The sequence below is a fragment of the Nerophis lumbriciformis genome, linkage group LG23 (genome assembly GCF_033978685.3).
Source record: "Nerophis lumbriciformis linkage group LG23, RoL_Nlum_v2.1, whole genome shotgun sequence".
NCBI lineage: Eukaryota > Metazoa > Chordata > Actinopteri > Syngnathiformes > Syngnathidae > Nerophis > Nerophis lumbriciformis.
In genome coordinates, this window is record NC_084570.2 from 12,268,326 (window position 1) to 12,292,873 (window position 24,548).

At 41.9% G+C, this 24,548-nt stretch overlaps 1 protein-coding gene across 2 annotated transcripts in view; it reads right to left on the reverse strand.

The window, feature by feature from the left end:
- The window catches only part of pard3ba (par-3 family cell polarity regulator beta a), a 464,804-nt gene that overhangs the window by 212,190 nt on the left and 228,066 nt on the right, over window positions 1–24,548 (reverse strand). For both annotated transcript variants that reach the window (XM_061985093.1, XM_061985094.1), the window contains 2 exons: window positions 8,703–8,918; window positions 1,639–1,843 (listed from right to left, as the gene is read on the reverse strand). In XM_061985093.1, coding sequence (XP_061841077.1) covers window positions 1,639–1,843; window positions 8,703–8,918 — 421 coding nt within the window. The remainder of the gene's footprint in view (window positions 1–1,638; window positions 1,844–8,702; window positions 8,919–24,548) is intronic.

Genomic DNA, 24,548 nt, shown 5'->3' on the forward strand with positions numbered 1-24,548 from the left:
AGAGATGTCCGACAATATCGGACCGCCGATATCATCGGCCGATAAATGCTTTAAAATGTAATATCGGAAATTATCGATATCGGTTTCACAATGTAAAATGTATGATTTTTTAAAACGGAGTGGTACACGGAGAAGTACAGAGCGCCAATAAACCTTAAAGGCACTGCCTTTGCGTGCCGGTCCAATCACATAATATCTACGGCTTATCACACACACAAGTGAATGCAAGCCATACTTGGTCAACAGCCATACGGGTCACATTGAGGGTGGCCGTATAAACAACTTTAACACTGTTACAAATATGCGCCACACTGTGAACCCACACCAAACAAGAATGGCAAACACATTTCGGGAGAACATCCGCACCGTAACACAACATAAACACAACAGAACAAATACCCAGAAACCCTTGCAGCACTAACTCTTCCGGGACGCTACAAGAAAACATTCAGTCATTTTCTTCTTTTCCTTCATGGATCTAAACTTTTTTTCTTCCATATTTTTATTGTAATATTTTCAGAATGTGTTTGTTCTATTTTTGGCCAAAGTAAAGTTTATTTTTTTAGTTTTAATGCCATGATTTTAAAAGTCCGGCCCGCGTGTGCACAGATTTTCCTCCATCGGCCCCTGAACTAAAACGAGTTTGACACCCCCTGCCCTACAACTACCTCTCGGGGTCCCCGCACCCCACTGTATGTATTTATTTGGTTTGCCTTTTCTTTGGCCTACCCCTATAATGTTATTCATTTTCTCTGCCTACAGTAAAAAACAGCATCAATCTATATCTTCACAAACAAAAAAACATTGACTTGTGTGTTGTTTAGGAACAGTTAGTAATGATTATGTGCAGTCAAACTTTTCATGAACTTAAGTCACATTAATCGTGTTCCTAAATGTGTGTTCCACGTATTAGATGAAGAGAGCAGTTATGATTTTGGTTTACAGAGTAAACAACTAAAAGCTAAGGTTTTGGACATTGTTTTCTCTAAACCCATACATGTGTCTAAATATAGCCAAGGTCACGCATTATTGTGGGTTTCCTGCACGTTATCTTTATTACTAAATAAAAAAATCTAATCTACGGGAGAGAATCCATCTACCATTTTCAAGTACGTTCTTTTTTTTTTTCTCTGAGTTGTCAGCTTGAAGCGTCCCTCTGTCTCTGACTCCCTCGTTGTCATGTGACATGAGTGCGTGTTTGTTATGATTTTGCTTACTAGTTTCGAAAAACCCGCCTTATCTTGCCTCTGATTGGACAGTCCATAATATTTCACCCTAACCTTAGCCAATTGTGACTCATCATACGAACACCAACCAATCATCGTGGATTTTCTCCGTATGTATGGATGTTCTCATTCATCCAGGTCATTGTATTTTCTCCATGTTTTTGGGGGGCCTGAATTTGTAGTCCATTTTCTCGCTTTGTAGCTTGGATGTAAACTACCTCGCTACATGGGTCTAAAAGTAGCTAAGCTACAAGAAAAGCTACTGGTTAAAAAAGTAGCTAAGCTACCGCCAAGCTTCTGGAAAATGTAGTTAAGCCAAGTATTGTAGCTTGTTACTGCCCATCACTGCTCTTTGGTAGAACATCCTCAACTAAGAAATCGGTAGAGTTAAAGTGTAAATATCCCACCTTACCTCAACAGACCGAAACCTTTCTTTTTGGTCTTCTTGTCCACATCGTCTGCAGCCTCCTCACGTTTCTTCTTTCCTTTACTCTTTTTGTCCTGCTTCTTCCTGCTGACTTTCTTCAGACTCCTCCCATCTTCTACGTCCAGGTCCTGACGGTAGGAGCTGCCGGACGGCGTTTCGTGGCCGGAGCTCTGCTCAGACAGGTCGTCGTCTGTGAAAGGAACAGGACGCCGCCGCATGAAAACATGTCATCAACACAGCTGCACACAGTGAAACCTCGTTCTGCGAACCGCCCGTTGAATGAACTCTCTCATTTACAAACCTCAGAACAAATATAAACATGCTGTTGTACGAACCTTCTCTGGGTTTCATTCATCCAAGAAATCTGCGTTCAAAGAACTCCGGCTTATTAGTGATTCCCAGAGCCCCAAAAAAGTCTGCGGGCTATAGAGCGTTTTCTATTCGGGCTCCAGTACTATGGAATGCCCTCCCGGTAACAGTTAGAGATGCTACCTCAGTAGAAGCATTTAAGTCCCATCTTAAAGGCCTACTGAAACCCACTACTACCGACCACGCAGTCTGATAGTTTATATATCAATGATGAAATCTTAACATGGCAACACATGCCAATACGGCCGGGTTAGCTTATTAAAGTGCAATTTTAAATTTCGCGCGAAATATCCTGCTGAAAACGTCTCGGTATGATGACGTCTGCGCGTGACGTCACGGATTGTGGAGGACATTTTGGGACAGCATGGTGGCCAGCTATTAAGTCGTCTGTTTTCATCGCAAATTTCCACAGTATTCTGGACATCTGTGTTGGTGAATCTTTTGCAATTTGTTCAATGAACAATGGAGACAGCAAAGAAGAAAGCTGTAGGTGGGAAGCGGTGTATTGCGGCAGGTGTTGTGCCGGATAACACACCCCCGCCGTAGAATGCACCCCCTGACTGTTGTGCCGGATAACACAGCCGGTGTTTCATTGTTTACATTCCCAAAAGATGACAGTCAAGCTTTACCATTGGCCTGTGGAGAACTGGAACAACAGAGACTCTTACCAGGAGGACTTTGAGTTGGATACGCAGACGCGGTACCGTGAGTATGCATGCAGCTGCGGCTTCCAAACATTTGATCGCTTGCCCGTACGTGCGTGCCACTATGTGCATGTCACGTACGTAACTTTGGGGACTTTGGGGAAATATATGTGCTGTATGAAGTTTGGGGAGGTGAACGGTACTTTGGGCTGTGGGATTGAGTGTGTTGTACAGGTGTTTGAGTTGTATTGGCGGGTTATATGGACGGGAGGGGGAGGTGTTTGTTATGCGGGATTAATTTGTGGCATATTAAATATAAGCCTGTTTGTGTTGTGGCTAATAGAGTATATATATGTCTTGTGTTTATTTAATGTTTTAGTCATTCCCAGCTGAATATCAGGTCCCACCCGCCTCTCACAGCATCTTCCCTATCTGAATCGCTCCCACTGCCCTCTAGTCCTTAACTCTCACTTTCCTCATCCACAAATCTTTCATCCTCGCTCAAATTAATAGGGAAATCGTCGCTTTCTCGGTCCGAATCGCTCTCGCTGCTGGTGGCCATGATTGTAAACAATGTGCGGATGTGAGGAGCTCCACAACCTGTGACGTCACGTGCATATCGTCTGCTACTTCCGGTACAGGCAAGGCTTTTTTATCAGCGACCAAAAGTTGCGAACTTTATCGTTGATGTTCTCTACTAAATCCTCGAGAGGGGGGGCCGGGGAGGGGGGGGCCGGGGAGGGGGGTCACCCACATCTGCGGTCCTCTCCAAGGTTTCTCATAGTCATTCTCATCGACGTCCCACTGGGTTGTGAATTTTTCCTTGCCCTTATGTGGGCGCTGAACCACGGATGTCGTTGTGGCTTGTGCAGCCCTTTGAGACACTTGTGATTTAAGGCTATATAAATAAACATTGATTGATTGATTGGTTGATCCATTGTGTGCCTCTCAGCACAGCCATTTTGTTGTGAGCTCAACAGTGCTGCCCTGCTTTTTAAGTGCGTGTTTTTTTTTAGACTTTTTACAGCATTTTCTAGTTTTTTATGCTCAACATGAGTCATAAGAAAGTAATGGACATGCGAAGTCTGGTTTGAAATATTCTGAAATAGAATCCACAACGTTGTACGACATTGTTCCCTCCCACCTCCTTTGAGTGGCGTGCCAATAAGATTCACCGACAAGGTAAAGTGGATTTTATTTTTAAAAATTTTTAATCATCGTACCGACCTTGCTGTTAAAGTTGAGGAGTTGTGTGATTCCAAACTGTGAGTATTCCACAGGGCTGGTGACAGTGTGTGTTTGTGTGTGTGTGTGTCGGCAGGGTGGCTGCTTCTGAGGAGGAGAGTTCAGATACTACTTGTTGTTTTGACTTTGTCATTGTGTGAATACGAGATTCTACACCAAAAATTAGTCGTTGGTATAGCTTTCTATTATTTTCTTTAACGGCCAATTAGTGATGTTAACATATACAAACTTTGCTATATTATTTATTGTATATGCCCCGTCATCCATACTTGCCAACCTTGAGACCTAAGTCTTTGTTACTGTAATAAGCAACTAATTAATGTTGAATATGTTCCCCATACTAAAATTTTACCGTTGGTTTTTTTTTTTATGCATTCTTACTAGAGATGTCCGATAATGGGTTTTTTGCCGATATCCGATATTCCGATATTGTACAACTCTTAATTACCGATTCCGATATAAACCGATACCGATATATACAGTCGTGGAAATAACACATTATTATACCTAATTTTGTTGTGATGCCCCGCTGGATGCATTAAACAATGTAACAAGGTTTTCCAAAAAAAATCAACTCAAGTTATGGAAAAAAATGCCAACATGGCACTGCCATATTTATTATTGAAGTCACAAAGTGCATTATTTTTTTTAACATGCCTCAAAACAGCAGCTTGGAATTTTGGACATGCTCTCCCTGAGAGAGCATGAGGAGGTTGAGGTGGGCGGGGTTGGGGATAGCGGGGGTGTATATTGTAGCGTCCCGGAAGAGTTAGTGCTGCAAGGGGTTCTGGGTATTTGTTCTGTTGTGTTACAGTGCGGATGTTCTCCCAAAATGTGTTTGTCATTCTTGTTTGGTGTGGGTTCACAGTGTGGCGCATATTTGTAACAGTGTTAAAGTTGTTTATACGGCCACCCTCAGTGTGACCTGTATGGCTGTTGATCAAGTATGCCTTGCATTCACTAATGTGAGTGTTTAAACCGCACATATTATGTGACTGGTCCGGCACGCTGTTTGTATGGAGGAAAAGCGGACGTGACGACAGGTTGTAGAGGACGCTAATGGCAGTGCCTTTAAAGCACGCCCCCAATATTGTTGTCTGGGTGGAAATCGGGAGAAATTCGGGAGAATGGTTGCCCAGGGAGATTTCCGGGAGGGGCACTGAAATTCGGGAGTCTCCCGGGAAAATCGGGAGGGTTGGCAAGTATGCTTGTCATCGCCTCTTCATACATTGAATGTAACATGTATGTTACATTCAAATGTGCCCCACAGGGTTGTGTGCTAAGCCCTGTGCTCTTCACCCTCTTCACACATGACTGCATAGCCTCTTCAACATCCAATCTCACTGCCATAATGCCGACGACACCACGGTACTTGGGCTCATCAGGAACAATGATGAGACAGCATACAATGCAGAGGTCCAACAGCTGGCTTCATGGTGTGCCAACAATAACTTGGTTCTTAACACTAACAAAACCAAAGACTAATTGTAGACTTCCGCAGGAAAGGGCAGAACAAACACCCTCCACTTTTAATGAATAACAATCTCGTAGAAAGGGTCAAGCATTTAAAATTCTAAGGGGTGAACATAACAGAAGATCTATGCTGGGACATTAACACTGCTTCTACAGTCGGAAAGGCCCAACAACGTCTTTTTTTTTTGAGGAAACTAAAATGCGCAAACATTCCGCAGAAATCAATGGTAAACTTTTACAACTGTGCCATCAGCAATGTCCTCACTTACGGATTTTTAGTGTGGTTTGCTAGCTGCACTAAAGCGAACCAACAGGCCCTCCAACGAGTGGTTAAAGCGGCGGGGGAAATTACAAGGACGATACTCCCAGAGATGAGTGCCATGTACACAACTCGCTGCCTAAAGCGAGTACACAACATCCTGAAGGACAGATACCACCCAGCACATGGCCTCTTCAACCTGCTACCCTCTGGAAGGAGGTATAGATCGATTCGCGCCAGGACCACCAGAATGTCTCACAGTCTTTATCCCCAGGCTGTGAGACTGCTAAATGAACAGCCTGCCCCTTTGCTGCCCCGGACCACCTTATTACCTCACTCTTCACCACCTCAATAATTGTGCTCTGGACATTGCATTGATGCAACATCAACGTAACACCCATCAGACATCCGACTGTTCCCACCCCCACGTCCCTCTATTCGCCATCTTCCTAACAATGCTAAACTGTAGACTATGGTCAACCTGCACATCAATGCAGTTTCTATGCTGCTGGACAAAGCTCAAACAAAATCTCGTTGACATGTATGACTTAAGTGTTATTATGACAATGACAATAAAGGAATTGATTGATTGATTGATTGATTGATTGATTGATTGATTGATTGATAACATGCATGTTACGTTCACACTGCAGGGTCGGATGTCCAATTCAGATTTTTAGTAATGTGAATGCAACCTGACCCGCGTGCGGACATGACGTCATGACGTCACACACACTGCAATGTTTTCGGAAGGATATATACTCAATACTGGCGCATCTGTGGCAATTTCAAGGATGTTGTGCAATCAAAGTCAACATTTTATGAACCGAATTATTGTGCGTAAAAGAATAAGAAGGAAGAGGACGAGTATTTTGGCACTTGCAGTCTTACGGGATATTTTGCTTCGATGTCTGTGGGTGAGCAGTTGGAGACAGTAGTGGTGACTTTCACGTGAGTTCCTAAAACACATTATTTTCACCTGTTTTCTGCTTTGTTGTCAACTATCTATTTTGTATCCGCCCATTTTGGCAAATAACTATGACACATCACTTTTTGGTTCTGGTCGGATGCATGTGACCTGATCGTGAAAGCGTCAAGTCGTGGTCAAAACTTTACATATACTTGTAAAGAACATAATGTCATGGCTGTCTTGAGTTTCCAATCATTTCTACAACTCTTATTTTTTTGTGATAGAGTGATTGGAGCACATGCTGGTTTGTCACAAAAAACATTCATGAAGTTTGGTTCTTTTCTGAATTTATTATGGGTCTACTGAAAATGTGAGCAAATCTGCTGGGTCAAAAGTATACATACATTTTCCTCCAGGTCTTATTTTTGTCCATGTGATGTCAGATGAAACAAAAATTGAGCTGTTTGGCTACAATACCCTACCCTACTTGTTTGGAGGAGAAATGGTGAGGCCTTTAACCCCAGAAACACCATGCCTACGGTCAAGCATGGTGGTTGTAGTATTATGCTCTGGGCCTGTTTTGCTTCCAATGGAACTGGTGCTTTACGGAGAGTAAATGGGACAATGAAAAAAAGATTACCTCCAAATTCTTCAGGACAACCTAAAATCATCAGTCCCGAGGTTGGGTCTTGGGCGCAGTTGGGTGTTCCAACAGGACAATGACCCCAAACACACGTCAAAAGTGGTAAAGGAATGGCTAAATCAGGCTAGAATTAAGGTTTTAGAATAGCCTTCCTAAAGTCCTGACTTAAACATGTGGACAATGCTGAAGAAACAAGTCCATGTCAGAAAAGCAACAGATTTAGCTCAACTGCACCAATTTTGTCAAGAGGAGTGGTCAAATATTCAACCAGAAGCTTGCCAGAAGCTTATGGTTGGTTACCAAAAGCGCCTTATTGCAGTGAAACTTGCCAAGGGACATGAAACCAAAGATCATGTTTTGTGTTTTCTGTTTGTTTTGGACTCCTTCAGTTCCTGTTTGTGCATCTCTTGAGTTTGTTACCATGGCTACTTATGATTTTCACCTGCCTCTGGTGTTCGGGTCGCTCACCTGTTTGTAATCAGAGACATTATTTAAGCCTGCCTTTGCCGGTCACTCTTCATGGCTTCTTTGTTTGCTTCACGCTACTCTTACGAAAGTTTTGCTTGCCTCCTAGCTCATGCTAAGTCTAGCTTCAAGTGCTATCGGCACCTTGTTCCGTCTGGGTTTTTTTTTGTTTTGCACCTCTTTGATTCTTGTTTCAAGATGAAATCATGTTCTTACCTGCAAGTCCTGTCCGTAGTCATCCGTTTGCATCCCGGGAGAACGAACCTCGCATAAAGATGCGACCCCAACGTAACAGCTGTATGTATACTTTTGACCCAGGAGATTTGGTCACATTTTCAGTAGAACCATAATAAATTCATTAAAGAACCAAACTTCATGAATGTTTTTGTGACCAACAAGTATGTGCTCCAATCACTCTATCACAAAAAAATAAGAGTTGTAGAAATTATTGGAAACTCAAGACAGCCATGACATTATGTAAACTTTTGACCACGACTGTATAATTGATTTATTTCAAACTTACGAAAGAGGCCTGACAACATCGGAATTGCACTATTTACACTGATGTGAACAAATCTGATACTGTACAGCTCGCGTGTGAGCAAAAAACAATCGGAATTGACCTGCAGTGTGAACAAGGCCTAAAACATCTATTTCATGTTTCAACAGACACGTTACAGTAAGATTTAAAGTTGCTTCTCCTAAATTGCTGAATGGATAAAATCATGTCATTTCATTAAAACCAAGTACGGTCCTTTGGCCGGCCTCAGCCTGTTTGGGTGCCAGCGCATTATGAAGGCTGAGGAATGTGTTTTGGCAGTGTGGAATCTAATTCAAAAAGTTTACAATGTCAAGAGTAAATTCTGTTATGTAGTGATGTCCAGTAACACTTTGAAAAGGAACTATTTCAACAAGTGCAGTTAAAAGCTAATAATATATAAAAAAAAAAGAACATTTGACATTTGTTTGATTGAATTTCTGGACTGTATATGTCAAAAATCCAATAAACTAATACAAAAAAAAAAAAGTTTTAAGCCTTACCATCTTCCGACGGGCCTTCATACGACTTGTCGATGGCAATGCGGAAACTCTGGTTGCACCCGCGCCCCCGGACCATTTGTGGCGGTGGCCGATAAAATGGCACACGGGCCTTGATGTGATCCTGCTGGGCCTCCGACATGGCCGACTGGAGACTTTCGAGGGAGCTGGACTTCCAGAGTCCCAGGGTTGGGCCCAGCGTTCCTCCAGTGGTGTGCTCTAGAGGATGAATGCATGAGAGAGAGCAATCAATCAATCAATCAATCAAGGTTTATTTGTATAGCATAGTGGTTCTTAATAGATATGTCCGATAATATCGGCCTAAATAAATGCTTTAAAACGTAATATCGGAAATTATCGGTATCGTTTTTTTTTTATTATCGGTACCGTTTTTTTGTTTTATTTGTTTTTTTTTTATTAAATCAACATAAAAAACACAAGATACACTTACAATTAGTGCACCAACCCAAAAAACCTCCCTCACTCATTCACAAACAAGGAGACGAAGCAGAATGCATCATCAGAGAGGGTGTTCAGCATGGTTAGAAAAATAGTGACAAAGAATAGAACAAGGATGGACAATTCAACCCTTAACTCAACAATGAGTAGATGAGTGTTATGTGTGTGTATATGTGTAAATAAATGAACACTGAAATTCAAGTATTTCTCTTATTTATATATACCGTATTTTTCAGACTATAAGTCGCAGCTTTTTTCATAGTTTGGCCAAGCTCCAGTGCGACTTATATATGTTTTTTTCCTTTTTTATTATGCATTTAGGCAGGTGCGACTTATACTCCGGTGCGACTTATACTCCGAAAAATACGGTGTGTGTGTGTATATATATATATATATATATATATATATATATATATATAGCTAGAATTCACTGAAAGTCAAGTATTTCTTATATATATATATATATATATATATATATATATATATATATATATATATATATATATATATGAAATACTTGACTTGGTGAATTCTATCTGTAAATATACTCCTCCCCTCTTAACCACGCCCCCGCCCCAACCCCCATGCTTGACGGTAGACATGGTGTTCCTGGGATTAAAGGCCTCACCTTTTCTCCTCCAAACATATTGCCGGGTATTGTGGCCAAACAGCTCAATTTTTGTTTCATCTGACCACAGAACTTTCCTCCAGAAGGTCTTATCTTTGTCCATGTGATGCCAAGGGACATGTAACCAAATATTAACATTGCTGTTGTCATGATCCGTGGTCCGGATCATGTTTTGTGTTTTCTGTTTGTTTTGGACTCCTTCAGTTCCTGTTTGTGCATCTCCTGAGTTTGTTACCATGGCTACTTATGATTTTCACATGCCTCTGGTGTTCGGGACGCTCACCTGTTTGTAATCAGAGACATTATTTAAGCCTGCCTTTGCCCAGTGATTTTCAACCACTGTGTCGCGGCACACTGGTGTGCCGTGATATATTGCCTGGTGTGCCGTGGGAAATTATGCAACTTCACCTAATTGGTCCAAAAATATTTTTTGCAAATCAATAATCATAATAATGTGCCGTTGTCTAGTGCCTGTGCTGTGTAGAGCTTGGCAGGGTAACCATGTAATACGCCATATCAGTAGGTGGCAGCAGGTAGTTCATTGCTTTGTAGAAGTCGGAACGCGTCGAGGATGGTTTGTCGTGATCCCAATAGGCAGAGCACAGCGGGACACAGCGTGCAAGTAAAAAGGTATGTAACGCTTAAACCAAAAATCAACAAAAGGCAAGTCCCGCTAGGACAGGGGTCGGCAATCCGCGGCTCTAGAGCCGCATTTAGCGCCGCCCTAGTGGCTCTCTAGAGCTTTTTAAAAAATGTATGAAAAATGGAAAAAGATGAGGGGAAAAAAATATATTTTTTGTTTTAATATGGTTTCTGTAGGAGGACAAACATGACACAAACCTCCCTAATTGCTATAAAGCACACTGTTTATATTAAACATGCTTCACTGATTCGAGTATTTGTCGAGCGCCGTTTTGTCCTACTAATTTTGGCGGTCCTTGAACTCACCGTAGTTTGTTTACATGTATAACTTTCTCCGACTTTCTAGGACGTGTTTTATGCCACTTCTTTTTCTGTCTCATTTTGTCCACCAAACTTTTAAGGTTGTGCGTGAATGCACAAAGGTGAGTTTTGTTGATGTTATTGACTTGTGTGGAGTGCTAATCGGACATATTTGGTCACTGCATGACTGCAAGCGAATCGATGCTAACATGCTATTTAGGCTAGCTATATGTACATATTGCATCATTATGCCTCATTTGTAGGTATATTTGAGCTCATTTAGTTTCCTTTAAGTCCTCTTAATTCAATTTAAATCTCATGACACACCATCTGTATGTAATGTGGCTTTTAATTTTTTGCGGCTCCAGACAGATTTGTTTTTATATTTTTGGTCCAATATGGTTCTTTCAACATTTTGGGTTGCTGACCCCTGCGCTAGGAAAAGGCACTGAAGCATAGGGATGGCTATGTAAAACAAAAGCAAAACTGAACTGGCTACAAAGTCAACAAAAACAGAATGCTGGACGACAGCAAAAACTTACAGCGTGTGTAGCAAAGACGGCGTCCACAAAGCACATCCCGTACATGACATGACAATCAACAATGTCCCCTCAAAGAAGGATAGCGTACGCACAACTGAAATAGTCTTGATTGCGAAAACAAAGCAGGGGCGGGCAACAGCGCTCAAACGAAGGCGTGAAGCTGCTACAGGAGAACACCAACAAAACAGAAAGGGTCACCAAAAGGAACTAAAGCAATACACACAGGAAACAACAACAAACTCAAAATAAGGCACGACAACCTGGTGGAGTTTAATTTTTTAACCTTTTCTGCTGGTGGTGTGCCTCCGTATTTTTGTTATGAAAAAAATGTGCCTTGGCTCAAAAAAAGGTTGAAAAACACTGCTTTGCCGGTCACTCGTCATGGCTTCTTTTGTTTGCTTCACGCTACTCTTACGAATGTTTTGCTTGCCTCCTAGCTTATGCTAAGTCTAGCTTCAAGTGCTATCGGCACCTTGTTCCGTCGGTTGTTTTCTGTTTTGTACCTCTTTGATTCTTGTTTCAAGATTAAATCATGTTCCTACCTGCAAGTCCTGTCCGGAGTCGCCCGTTTGCACCCCGGGAGAACGAACCTCGCGTAAAGATGCGACCCCAACGTAACAGCTGTATGTATACTTTTGACCCAGCAGATTTGGTCACATTTTCAGTAGACCCATAATAAATTCATAGGAGAACCAAACTTAAAGGGGAACATTATCACCAGACCTATGTAAGCGTCAATATATACCTTGATGTTGCAGAAAAAAGACAAAATATTTTTTTAACCGATTTCCGAACTCTAAATGGGTGAATTTTGGCGAATTAAACACCTTTCTATTATTCGCTCTCGGAGCGATGACGTCACAATGTGACGTCGCATCAGGAAGCAATCCGCCATTTTCTCAAACACCGAGTCAAATCAGCTCTGTTATTTTCCGTTTTTTCGACTGTTTTCCGTACCTTGGAGACATCATGCCTCGTCGGTGTGTTGTCGGAGGGTGTAACAATACCAACAGGGACGGATTCAAGTTGCACCAGTGGCCCAAAGATGCGAAAGTGGCAAGAAATTGGACGTTTGTTCCGCACACTTTACCGACGAAAGCTATGCTACGACAGAGATGGCAAGAATGTGTGGATATCCTGCGACACTCAAAGCAGATGCATTTCCAACAATAAAGTCAAAGAAATCTGCCGCCAGACCCCCATTGAATCTGCCGGAGTGTGTGAGCAATTCAGGGACAAAGGACCCGGTAGCACGGCAAGAAATGGCGGCAGTTTGTTCCCGCAGACGAGCGAGCTAAACCCCCTGGATGTCTTGGCTCACACCGTCCCGAAGATGATCAAGAGAAGAATATCGACCCTAGCTTCCCTGGCCTGCTGACATGAGGGTATGTCTACAGAATATATTAATTGATGAAAACTGGGCTGTCTGCACTCTCAAAGTGCATGTTGTTGCCAAATATATTTCATATGCTGTAAACCTAGTTCATAGTTGTTAGTTTCCTTTAATGCCAAACAAACACATACCAATCGTTGGTTAGAAGGCGATCGCCGAATTCGTCCTCGCTTTCTCCCGTGTCGCTGTCTGTCGTGTCGTTTTCGTTGGTTTCGCTTGCATACGGTTCAAACCGATATGGCTCAATAGCTTCAGTTTCTTCTTCAATTTCGTTTTCGCTACCTGCCTCCACACTACAACCATCCGTTTCAATACATTCGTAATCTGTTGAATCGCTTAAGCCGCTGAAATCCGAGTCTGAATCCGAGCTAATGTCGCTATAGCTTGCTGTTCTTTCCGCCATGTTTGTTTGTGTTGGCTTCACCATGTGACGTCACAGGAAAATGGACGGGTGGTTAAAATCAGGCACTTTGAAGCTTTTTTTAGGGATATTGCGTGATGGGTAACATTTTGGAAAAAACTTCGAAAAATATAATAAGCCACTGGGAACTGATTTTTAATGGTTTTATCAATTCTGAAATTGTGATAATGTTCCCCTTTAATGAATGTTTTTTTGTGACCAACAAGTATGTGCTCCAATCACTCCACAAATGATTGGAAACTCAAGACAGCCATGACATTATGTTCTTTACAAGTGTATGTCAACTTTTGACCACGACTGTAAGTAAGACAATAAAACAGACAAGTGCTGCTCTTAAGACACGTAAATGGTGCCTTATTTTTTTTCAGCAGCTGAAAACATCCCTTATGAATGACTTCTCGAAGGATGGCATCATGCACTTAGGATATTTCCTTCTTGCTTCAGAAGCTTGAAAGAGTCAGAAATGGGCAAGGAAAACGCAAAGCGAAAGTGAAGAGACAACACAGTCAAAGGAGGTGGAGGGGAGGGGGGATAAGCACAGTTGCCTTTTTAAGTCCTAAATTGACTTTCTGGGAGGAAGGAGGATTTGTGGGGAATAGGGGGTTATAAATAGAGAGGAGGGGGGGAGCGTTCAAGAATAAAACGCTCAATTTGAGAGGCAGGATTTGTGTCACAAATGTAATTATAGCTGTCCAGCTCCGAGCCTGATAGAATTAAGCTCCTTCAAAGCACGCTGCCGTACTATTCACAGAGAAAGCGTGTGAGTGTGTGGGTGTGGGCGCGTGGTTATCGTCGGAGGATTTGGGTGAAAACCCCCGACATTTAAAGTCCTGATCCTCCGACCTGATACGGCGGCGTGTGCCTGTGAACCTGTGGGGCGAAACAGGGGCGCCGGGTCCGAGAGTCTGGCTGTGCTCCCTCCATGCGTGTCAGGTGGTTAAGGCTGCAGGTAAATGAATAATGAGGCTTTAATGGGATGGATGGGTGCCGGAGAGGTGGCTATCATCGCCAGCTTGAGCCAATGGAGGGTGAAATCGCCGTTTATCACATACCGCTGCCCACTGTGCCAGCAGATGCTCCCGTGGATCGGTTTGCATCATGTCCACCTGATTGCCACTGACTCAAGCTGGTGCACAAATTTGACAAGCAGCCGAAAAAGGCAACCGGGCTGAGATGACGGGCAGCGGCCTTCACAGCTATTACACCTTTAGGCCCTTCAGCAGATTTCATTACACCTGCATATTACACTTTTTTTTTCAAATTGTGCCTATAATTGACAATATTTATGAGAGACAAGAACACGTATGTTGTTTTGGTAACACTTTAACATATTCACCATTAATGATTTGCTTATTAACATGCAAATTAGTAACATATTGGCTCTTAATTAGTCATTATTAAGTATTTATTAATGCCTTCTTCTGCATGGCCTTATTATACAACCAGTAGGCCATTAACTAAGAGTCGTCCCTCAATAAACTCAGAATTATTGCTTATTAGTAACCCTAACCCTTATATGTTCCTCGAGTGTCCAAATAACTCTAAATTAAGTCTTTGTTACTGTAATAAGCAACTAATTAATGTTGAATATGTTCCCCATACTAACATTTTACCGTTGTTTTTTTTTTTTTATGCATTCTTACTAGAGATGTCCGTAAATGGCTTTTTTGCCGATATCCGATATTACAATATTGTCCAACTCTTAATTACCGATTCCGATATCAACCGATACCGATATATACAGTCGTGGAATTAACACATTATTATGCCTAATTTTGTTGTGATGCCCCGCTCAAATCAACTCAAGTTATGGAAAAAAAATGCCAACATGGCACTGCCATATTTATTATTGAAGTCACAAAGTGCATTATTTTTTTTAACATGCCTCAAAACAGCAGCTTGGAATTTGGGACATGCTCTCCCTGAGAGAGCATGAGGAGGTTGAGGTGGGCGGGGTTGGGGGTAGCGGGGGTGTATATTGTAGCGTCCTGGAAGAGTTAGTGCTGCAAGGGGTTCTGGGTATTTGTTCTGTTGTGTTACGGTGCGGATGTTCTCCCGAAATGTGTTTGTCATTCTTGTTTGGTGTGGGTTCACAGTGTGGCGCCTATTTGTAACAGTGTTAAAGTTGTTTATACGGCCACCCTCAGTGTGACCTGTATGGCTGTTGACCAAGTATGCATGGCATTCACTTGTGTGTGTGAAAAGCCGTAGATATTATGTGACTGGGCCGGCACGCAAAGGCAGTGCCTTTAAGGTTTATTGGCGCTCTGGGAAGGCCATTCTAAAACCTTAATTCTAGCCTGATTAAGCCATTTCTTTACCACTTTTGACGTGTGTTTGGGGTCATTGTCCTGTTGGAACACCCAACTGCGCCCAAGACCCAACCTCCGGGCTGATGATTTTAGGTTGTTTCATCTGACCACATAACTTTCCTCCAGAAGGTCTTATCTTTGTCCATAATGAAACAAAAATTGAGCTGTTTGGCCACAATACCCAGCAATATTTTTGGAGGAGAAAAGGTGAGGCCTTTAATCCCAGGAACACCACGCCCACCGTCAAGCATGGTGGTGGTAGTATTATGCTCTGGGCCTGTTTTGCTGCCAATGGAACTGGTGCTTTACAAAGAGTAAATGGGACAATGAAAAAGGAGGATTACCTCCAAATTCTTCAGGACGACCTAAAATCATCAGCCCGGAGGTTGGGTCTTGGGCGCAGTTGGGTGTTCCAACAGGTCAATGACCTCACACACACGTCAAAAGTGGTAAAGGAATGGCTAAATCGGGCTAAATTAAGGTTTTAGAATGGCTTTCCCAAAGTCCTGACTTTTACGTGTGGACAATGCTGAAGAAACAAGTCCATGTCAGAAAGCCAACACATTTAGCTCAACTGCACCAATTTTGTCAAGAGGAGTGGTCAAAAATTCAACCAGAAGCTTGTGGATGGCTACCAAAAGCGCCTTATTGCAGTGAAACTTGCCAAGGGACATGTAACCAAATATTAACATTGCTGTATGTATACTTTTGACCCAGCAGATTTGGTCACATTTCCAGTAGACCCATAATAAATTCATAAAAGAACCAAACTTCATGAATGTTTTTTGTGACCAACAAGTATGTGCTCCAATCACTCTACCACAAAAAAATAAGAGTTGTAGAAATGATGGGAAACTCAAGACAGCCATGACATTATGTTCTTTACAAGTGTATGTAAACTTTTGACCACGACTGTAAAACCTTGATGGAGGTGTTTGGATGTTTTTTAAAGGCTTTATAGGCAGAATAGAGCGACTCCAATTGGCTGCAGTCTTAACAGATTTTTACTTGCATGTATTTATTAGTTAGAATTAGGGATGTCCGATAATGGCTTTTTGCCGATATCCGATATTCCGATATTGTCCAACTCTTTAATTACGGATTCCGATATCAACCGATATATACAGTCGTGGAATTAACACATTATTATGCCTAATTTGGACAACAAGGTATGGTGAAGATAAGATACTTTAAAAAAATAAAAATAAAATAAAATAAGATAAATAAATTAAAAACATTTTCTTGAATAAAAAATAAAGTAAAACAATATAAAAACAGTTACATAGAAACTAGTAATTAATGAAAATTAGTCAAATTAACTGTTAAAGGTTAGTACTATTAGTGGACCAGCAGCACGCACAATCATGTGTGCTTACGGACTGTATCCCTTGCAGACTGTATTGATATATATTGATATATAATGTAGGTACTAGAATATTAATAACAGAAAGAAACAACCCTTTTGTGTGAATGAGTGTGAATGAGTGTAAATGGGGGAGGAAGGTTTTTTGGGTTGGTGCACTAATTGTAAGTGTATCTTGTGTTTTTTATGTTGATTTAATAAAAAAAACAAAAACAAAAAAAAAAACTAAAAAAAACGATACCGATAATAAAAAAAAACGATACAGATAATTTCCGATATTACATTTTAACGCATTTATCGGCTGATAATATCGGCAGGCCGATATTATCGGACATCTCCAGTTAGAATGCATTAAAAAGAAAAACCACATGTGTTCTTGTCTTATATAGCAGTGGTCCCCAACCACCGGGCCCCGGCTCGGTACCGGTCTGCGGTCCGATTGGTACCGGGCCGCACAAGAAAAAAAAAAAAAAAAGTTTTATTTATTTATTTTTATTAAATCAACATAAAAACACAATATATACACTATATATCAATGTATATCAATACAGTATGCAGGGATACAGTCTGTAAGCACACCCCGGACCGCGGGACAAATTTTCAAGCGTTGACCGGTCCGCAGCTACAAAAAGGTTGGGGACCACTGTTATATAGGGATTGTGAATGATGAAATAATAATTTAAAAAAAAAGCTAATTTCACTTTAACATTTTGGCATTTCTTTTACATGTGCACTGTAATTCCGGACATATCTGAACAATAGTAGAGAAGAGGTGTGCAAGCACAAATGCCAAACACACCTAAATGAGGCTGGTTGCTGACATTGCAAACCTGGTACTATGACTAAGAGTTGCCACTGACATGCTACAGCAGTGCCACTTAAGACAAGTACAAAATGTCATTAGAAATTCTACCTTAGCCAGCGTCAACCCTAATTGTGATCGCAACAGGAGCCCAGAACTTAGCCTACTGGTCTGGTGCTTCAAAGACTGTTCCTACAGGTGTCCGTCACCTTCGAAATGATCCCATCACAGTAATACTCATATTCTGGGGGAACATTGCAGGAATTTTAATGACTACCCCACTGTGTCTCGGCAGTCTTAGGGTCTTAACACTCAACCTTCACATGTACGGCAGTCGGCAGATCTGTATACTGGCTGAAAGGTTGCCACGGTTACAAGAAAGTGCCCACTCCATCGGAACTGCTGGGGCTGGTGAGGTGAAAATGTGTATATATGTGTGACTGTGATGATTGGTTGCCAGGGAGACACGTTTACCAAGAGTGGAAGAGTGCTCTGCCATAGTTCGTCAAATGGAGTACGGTGAAGACACACATAAAGCAGATTTATAGACACGTACATAAGACATAGATGCAAAAAAAACATGCTTTCTAGCCAATATCATAAAACCGAACAATAAAACATTGTCATGGACACAAGCTTCTAACAGACATTCTCACTATAAAAACATATGACAAGCACCTTTAAAAGACCCTCTGGTCCATGCTGGTTTAATCAACTGCTCAAATAAACTAGTCACATGCTCATGAACAACGCCCCGTTTCGTCCATCCATCCATCCATCTTCTTCCGCTTATCCGAGGTCAGGTCGCGGGGGCAGCAGCCTAAGCAGGGAAGCCAAGACTTCCTTCTCCCCAGCCACTTCGTCCAGCTCTTCCTGTGGGACCCCGAGGCGTTCCCAGGCCAGTCGGGAGACATAGTCTTCCCAACGTGTCCTGGGTCTTCCCCGCGGCCTCCTACCGGTCGGACGTGCCCTAAACACCTCCCTAGGGAGGCGTTCGGGTGGAATCCTGACCAGATGCCCGAACCACCTCATCTGGCTCCTCTCGATGTGGAGGAGCAGCGGCTTTACTTTGAGCTCCCCCCGGATGACAGAGCTTCTCACCCTATCTCTAAGGGAGAGCCCCACCACCCGGCGGAGGAAACTCATTTCGGCCGCTTGTACCCGTGATCTTGTCCTTTCGGTCATAACCCAAAGCTCATGACCATAGGTGAGGATGGGAACGTAGATCGACCGGTAAATTGAGAGCTTTGCCTTCCGGCTCAGCTCCTTCTTCACCACAACGGATCGATACAGCGTCCGCATTACTGAAGACGCCGCACCGATCCGCCTGTCGATCTCACGATCCACTCTTCCCTCACTCGTGAACAAGACTCCGAGGTACTTGAACTCCTCCACTTGGGGCAAGATCTCCTCCCCAACCAGGAGATGGCACTCCACCCTTTTCCGGGCGAGAACCATGGACTCGGACTTGGAGGTGCTGATTCTCATCCCAGTCGCTTCACACTCAGCTGCGAACCGATCCAGTGAGAGCTGAAGATCCTGGCCAGATGAAGCCATCAGGACCACATCATCTGCAAAAAGCAGAGACCTAATCCTGCAGCCACCAAACCGGATCCCCTCAACGCCTTGACTGCGCCTAGAAATTCTGTCCATAAAAGTTATGAACAGAATCGGTGACAAAGGGCAGCCTTGGCGGAGTCCAACCCTCACTGGAAATGTGTCCGACTTACTGCCGGCAATGCGGACCAAGCTCTGGCACTGAGCATATAGGGAGCGGACTGCCACAATCAGACAGTCTGATACCCCATACTCTCTGAGCACTCCCCACAGGACTTCCCGAGGGACACGGTCGAATGCCTTCTCCAAGTCCACAAAACACATGCACCCTCAAGGACCCTGCCGAGAGTATAAAGCTGGTCCACAGTTCCACGACCAGGACGAAAACCACACTGTTCCTCCTGAATCCGAGGTTCGCCCCGTTTCGGCCACATTAATTCATCGTTTAAGGTTCCGCTCCTTGGATAATTTTTTACACGGGTGAGTGCACCGTGCATTTCTTGAATCTCCGGCTCTTAGCTTTGTATGGACTCATTGATCGTTTACAAACTGAGTTCGGAGAGGAAGTGACGTCAGAAAGAACGCGCCACAGCCAGATTCATAATAAAGCGGGTTCGTAACTCGGAGCTAACCACTGGAAATATGGATGCGAGTCATCCACACATGCCCGTGTTTCTCCTTCCTCTACATGTACAGACGCTTGTGGAAATCACACATGAATACCTTAAGAGAAAGCGATTGCAGTTATTTCAGATACAACACTTCTCAGATGGCAAGAGAATCAGAATCAGCTGTGATTTTACTTACTGAAAAACTTCATCCATTTGTCGAAGTAGAGACAACAAGAATGCGGGCTCCCGTGGATGTGATAAAAAAAAGGTAGCGTGTGCTTTGTATTACCGTCGAGGGAAGACTACGGAAAACGGCGAATGGTTTTGGACTGGCAAAGCAGACTGTATCAGTTATTGTCCGCCAACTCAACATCTAGGTACAGAGTATATAAAGTCACCAAAAAGGAATGGACAATGAAGGTGAAGGCAAAAGAGTGAGGAGTGTCCTGACCAGATCTCTAGATCCCTAGATTAATTGATATAAAATGTTCTTTATCAGATTGTTTACTTTCACGTGTCCATTAACCTCTAAAGGCCTTAGTGGCCACATGCGTGGACAGCACCTTTTAGCTCTTATTTCCAAAATTGTGTACACTACTGAATTGGGGTCTTATGCCGACATATGGACACTTATACTGCTGTCAGAAGAGTATAACATACAATGGAATTTGGAAAAAAAAAACTGTAAAAATAAGAATTAGCATGTCGTACACGCTTGTGTACTTATGGACTATAAGTACATCATATCAAAATATGATTTTATTCTAATTAGGGTCCAATAAGCCCAAATAGCAAAGAGAAATAAAAAAAAGCATGTAAACAAACAGCTTGGGCCTTAAGAGGTTAAACATTTGATTAATTTATCAGGTGTGATTCACTACAATAAGGGCCCCACAGCACACTGGATTCCAGTTACCGTACTTTTCGGACTATTAGTCGCAGTTTTTTTCATAATTTGGCCGTGGGTGCGACTTATACTCAGGAGCGACTTATGTGTGAAATGATTAACACATTAGCGTAAAATATCAAATAATATTATTTATCTCATTCACGTAAGAGACTAGACGTATAAGATTTCATGGGATTTAGCGATTAGGAGTGACAGATTGTTTGGTAAACGTATAGCATGTTCTATATGTTATAGTTATTTGAATGACTCTTACCATAATATGTTACGTTAACATACCAGGCACGTTCTCAGTTGGTTATTTATGCCTCATATAACGTACACTTATTCAGCCTGTTGTTCACTATTCTTTATTTATTTTAAATTGCCTTTCAAATGTCTATTCTTGGTGTTGGCTTTTATCAAATACATTTCCCCCAAAAATGCGACTTATACTCCAGTGCTACTTATATATGGTTTTTTTTCCTTCTTTATTATGCATTTTCGGCAGGTGCGACTTATACTCCGGTGCAACTTATACTCCGAAAAATACGGTAACTGAAATATCACAACACTGGATATTGTTCAGATAAGTTAAATTTAAAAAAAGCAAAGCAACACTGGAGGTGACTATGACGTGCGCATTTTCCGCATATGCGTATTAGGTTGCATTGCGCCGGCGGACGGAGAGTAGAGCAGGGGGTCTTAAACGACCATTGTGTGTGTGTGGACAAGGATAAGGTTAGGTAGAAATTAACCCTGGATAACCTTAGCCAGCTTAGTGTAGAAGGGGCCTTAAACTGCTTCAGTAAAAGCCATTATATGATGTAAGCCTCTTAAAGGGCCACTCTAACAAGGGCACTTGTTTCATAGTTCTGGACATAACATGTATGTCTACGGGTAAAATTCCGCCCAAAATAGACACAGTAGTGATTTGAGGCTTGTTTTCTTACAAGTTTCAGCAAAATTTTGGAGTGCCCACTTTTAGTTCCAAAATGTGGGCGGGCCTGCATCAGCCTGCTGACGTCACATGCAGAGGACCGGAACCAAGTTCATATAGCGTAGTATGTGTTTTTGCAGGGAATCTGAAGGAATAATCAAATATGTCTTTCAGATGCATTGCTGCCTATTGTAGCAATGCAACTAAAGAAGGGGTCAGCCGGCATACAGTTACAAATTATGGCAATGTAAGGAAAGTAGGGGCCTCTCGCGCAAAATGGCACAAACAAAGTGAGATGAGTGTAATTAGGGCCCGCAAGGCCCATTGTAAAAGGAATCCCAACGGGAGTCCTTTTACAATGGGACAGAGGACCCTATTGTTATTGTAGCGTTTTATTCTTTCTTTCTTTATTATTCTTCCACCGCCTCTTTGAGCTGTAATTTGACCCACTTAACATGCTTCAAAACTCACCATATTTGACCCACACATCAGGACCTGCGAAAATTGCCTTTTAATAAAAAAACCGAACCCCAAAACTCAAAATTGCGCTCTAGCGCCCCCTAGGAAAAAAAACAAACTAAACTGCCTGTAACTCCCACTTGGAAGGTCGGAGAGACATGAAACAAAAACCTTTATGTAGGTCTGACTTAGACCTAGATTTCATAATTTTTGCATCCTCGGGCAAAAATCACCAGGAAGTTGGCAATTCCCCCTTCAAGTCAAAAATGTACTAAAAACAGTCACTTTTGCCTCTTTGCACTGTAATTTGACCCTCTTAACATGCTTCAAAACTCACCAAACTGAACACACACATCAGGACTGGCAAAAATTGCGATCTAATAAAAAACCTAACCCCAAATCTCAAAATTGCGCTCTAGCGCAATTTTGGAATAAAACGCAGACAAAACTGCTCCTCGGAAGAAAAAAATGACAAAACTGCTTGAAACTCCCACTGGGAAGGTCGGAGAGACATGAAACAAAATCCTCTATGTAGGTCTCACTTAGACCTACATTTCATAGATTGACAACCCCCAGCAAAAATCAACAGGAATTTTGCAATTCCCCCTTCAAAACAAAATTTTTGTAAAAACCGGTCACCTTTCTTCAAACATTATCTCCTCTGAGCGCGTTTGTTGTTTCGGCTTCAAACTAACACAGGACAGAGATTGAACCCTTCTGATTAAAAGTTGACGAAAGAGTTTTGATTACTGCTCAAGTTTTGATTTTACGACACTTCAAAGAACTGCTGCGCTGATGCTGCTGCGCTGTTTTCTCAAGATGGCTGCATAAAAGCAGGAAGCACCAGCGTGAGCACTTAATGCAGAGAAGGTAGGTACACTAGACAAAAGTATTGGGACACTTTGGACTAAAAGTAGACAAAAGTATTGGGACACTTAGGACTACCACTGGACAAAAGTATTGGGACACTTACACTGGACAAAAGTATTGGGACACTTCGGACAACAACTGGACAAAAGTATTGGGACACTTGGGACTAAAACTGGACAAAAGTATTGGGACACTTGGGAGTAAAACTTGACAAAAGTATTGGACACTTACGACGACAACTGGACAAAAGTATTGGGACACTTAGGACTAAAACTGGACAAAAGTATTGGGACACTTGGGACTAAAACTTGACAAAAGTATTGGGACACTTACGACGACAACTGGATAAAAGTATTGGGACACTTACTACGACAACTGGATAAAAGTATTGGGACACTTAGGACGAAAACGGGACAAAAGTATTGGGACACTTAGGACGAAAACTGGACAAAAGTATTGGGACACTTGGGACTAAAACTTGACCTAAGTATTGGGACACTTCGGACTAAAACTTGACATAAGTATTGGGACACTTCGGACTACCACTGGACAAAAGTATTGGGACACTTAGGACTAAAACTGGACAAAAGTATTGGGACACTTACGACGAAAACTGGACAAAAGTATAGGGACACTTGGGACTAAAACTTGACAAAAGTATTGGGACACTTAGGACTAAAACTGGACAAAAGTATTGGGACACTTAGGATTACAACTGGACAAAAGTATTGGGACACTTAGGACTCACACCAGCCAAATATGCGGGCCCGACCAACGCTGTTTGCAGCTTTAATTTGTAATGATTCTGACTTCAAATTAGAAAGTTTAGATGGAGTTTTTTTTTAAAGGCCCAAGTTTCAGAAAATATGGGGTGGTTTTCCTAAATTATGTAAAAGAGACTGAACTCGAATTTAACCCAGATTGAAAAGTAATTGAAAGGTAGATAACTGATGAGTCTTTTGTCTGCTTTTGTGTTGGGGACACTCAGGAGTGCAGTTGTCTGTGGCTTCATGTCAATATTTGCCTCCACTTATTTGACTGATGCATTTTTCTAGTTTATTATTTGTATTTATTTTATTTCATTTTATATATCATTTTTGTGGGTGTCGTGTTTGGGGGGGAAAATAACATTTAACTTGTGTTTAATTGTATTTCTGGACTGTATATGTCAAACATTCAATAAACAAATGTTTATAAAAAAATAAAAAGACCCAAGGTGAATCTTGGATCTTGGAAATCAGGAGCACCCTTGAGGGGAGAGTCTTTGGAAAAACAGAAAAAGAAGAGCAGACCCGGTGCTCAAAAATGAGAGAAAAAGAAGTTAAATCGCTCGTATTCTATTTTGCGTCCTCTTCTACTGATGTTTTCCTTAAGAGTCTTGAAGAAATGCTGATTGAGCACGAGGAAACACGCTATAGTGTCTTTGGATGAGGAGATGGAAGTCCGGAAATGGAGCTTCTTTTATATATCTTTTTTGCTCGTAATATTAACCATATCAGTTTTGAAGTTTCTATGCCCCTAGACGAAGCTCAAACAAAATCTTGTTGACATGTATAACTTAAGTGTTATTATGACAATGACAATAAAGGAATTGATTGATTCATTCATTGATTGAAGTAATCATAGACCAGGGTGACAAAAGCATTCAATTAGGTGATCAAAAT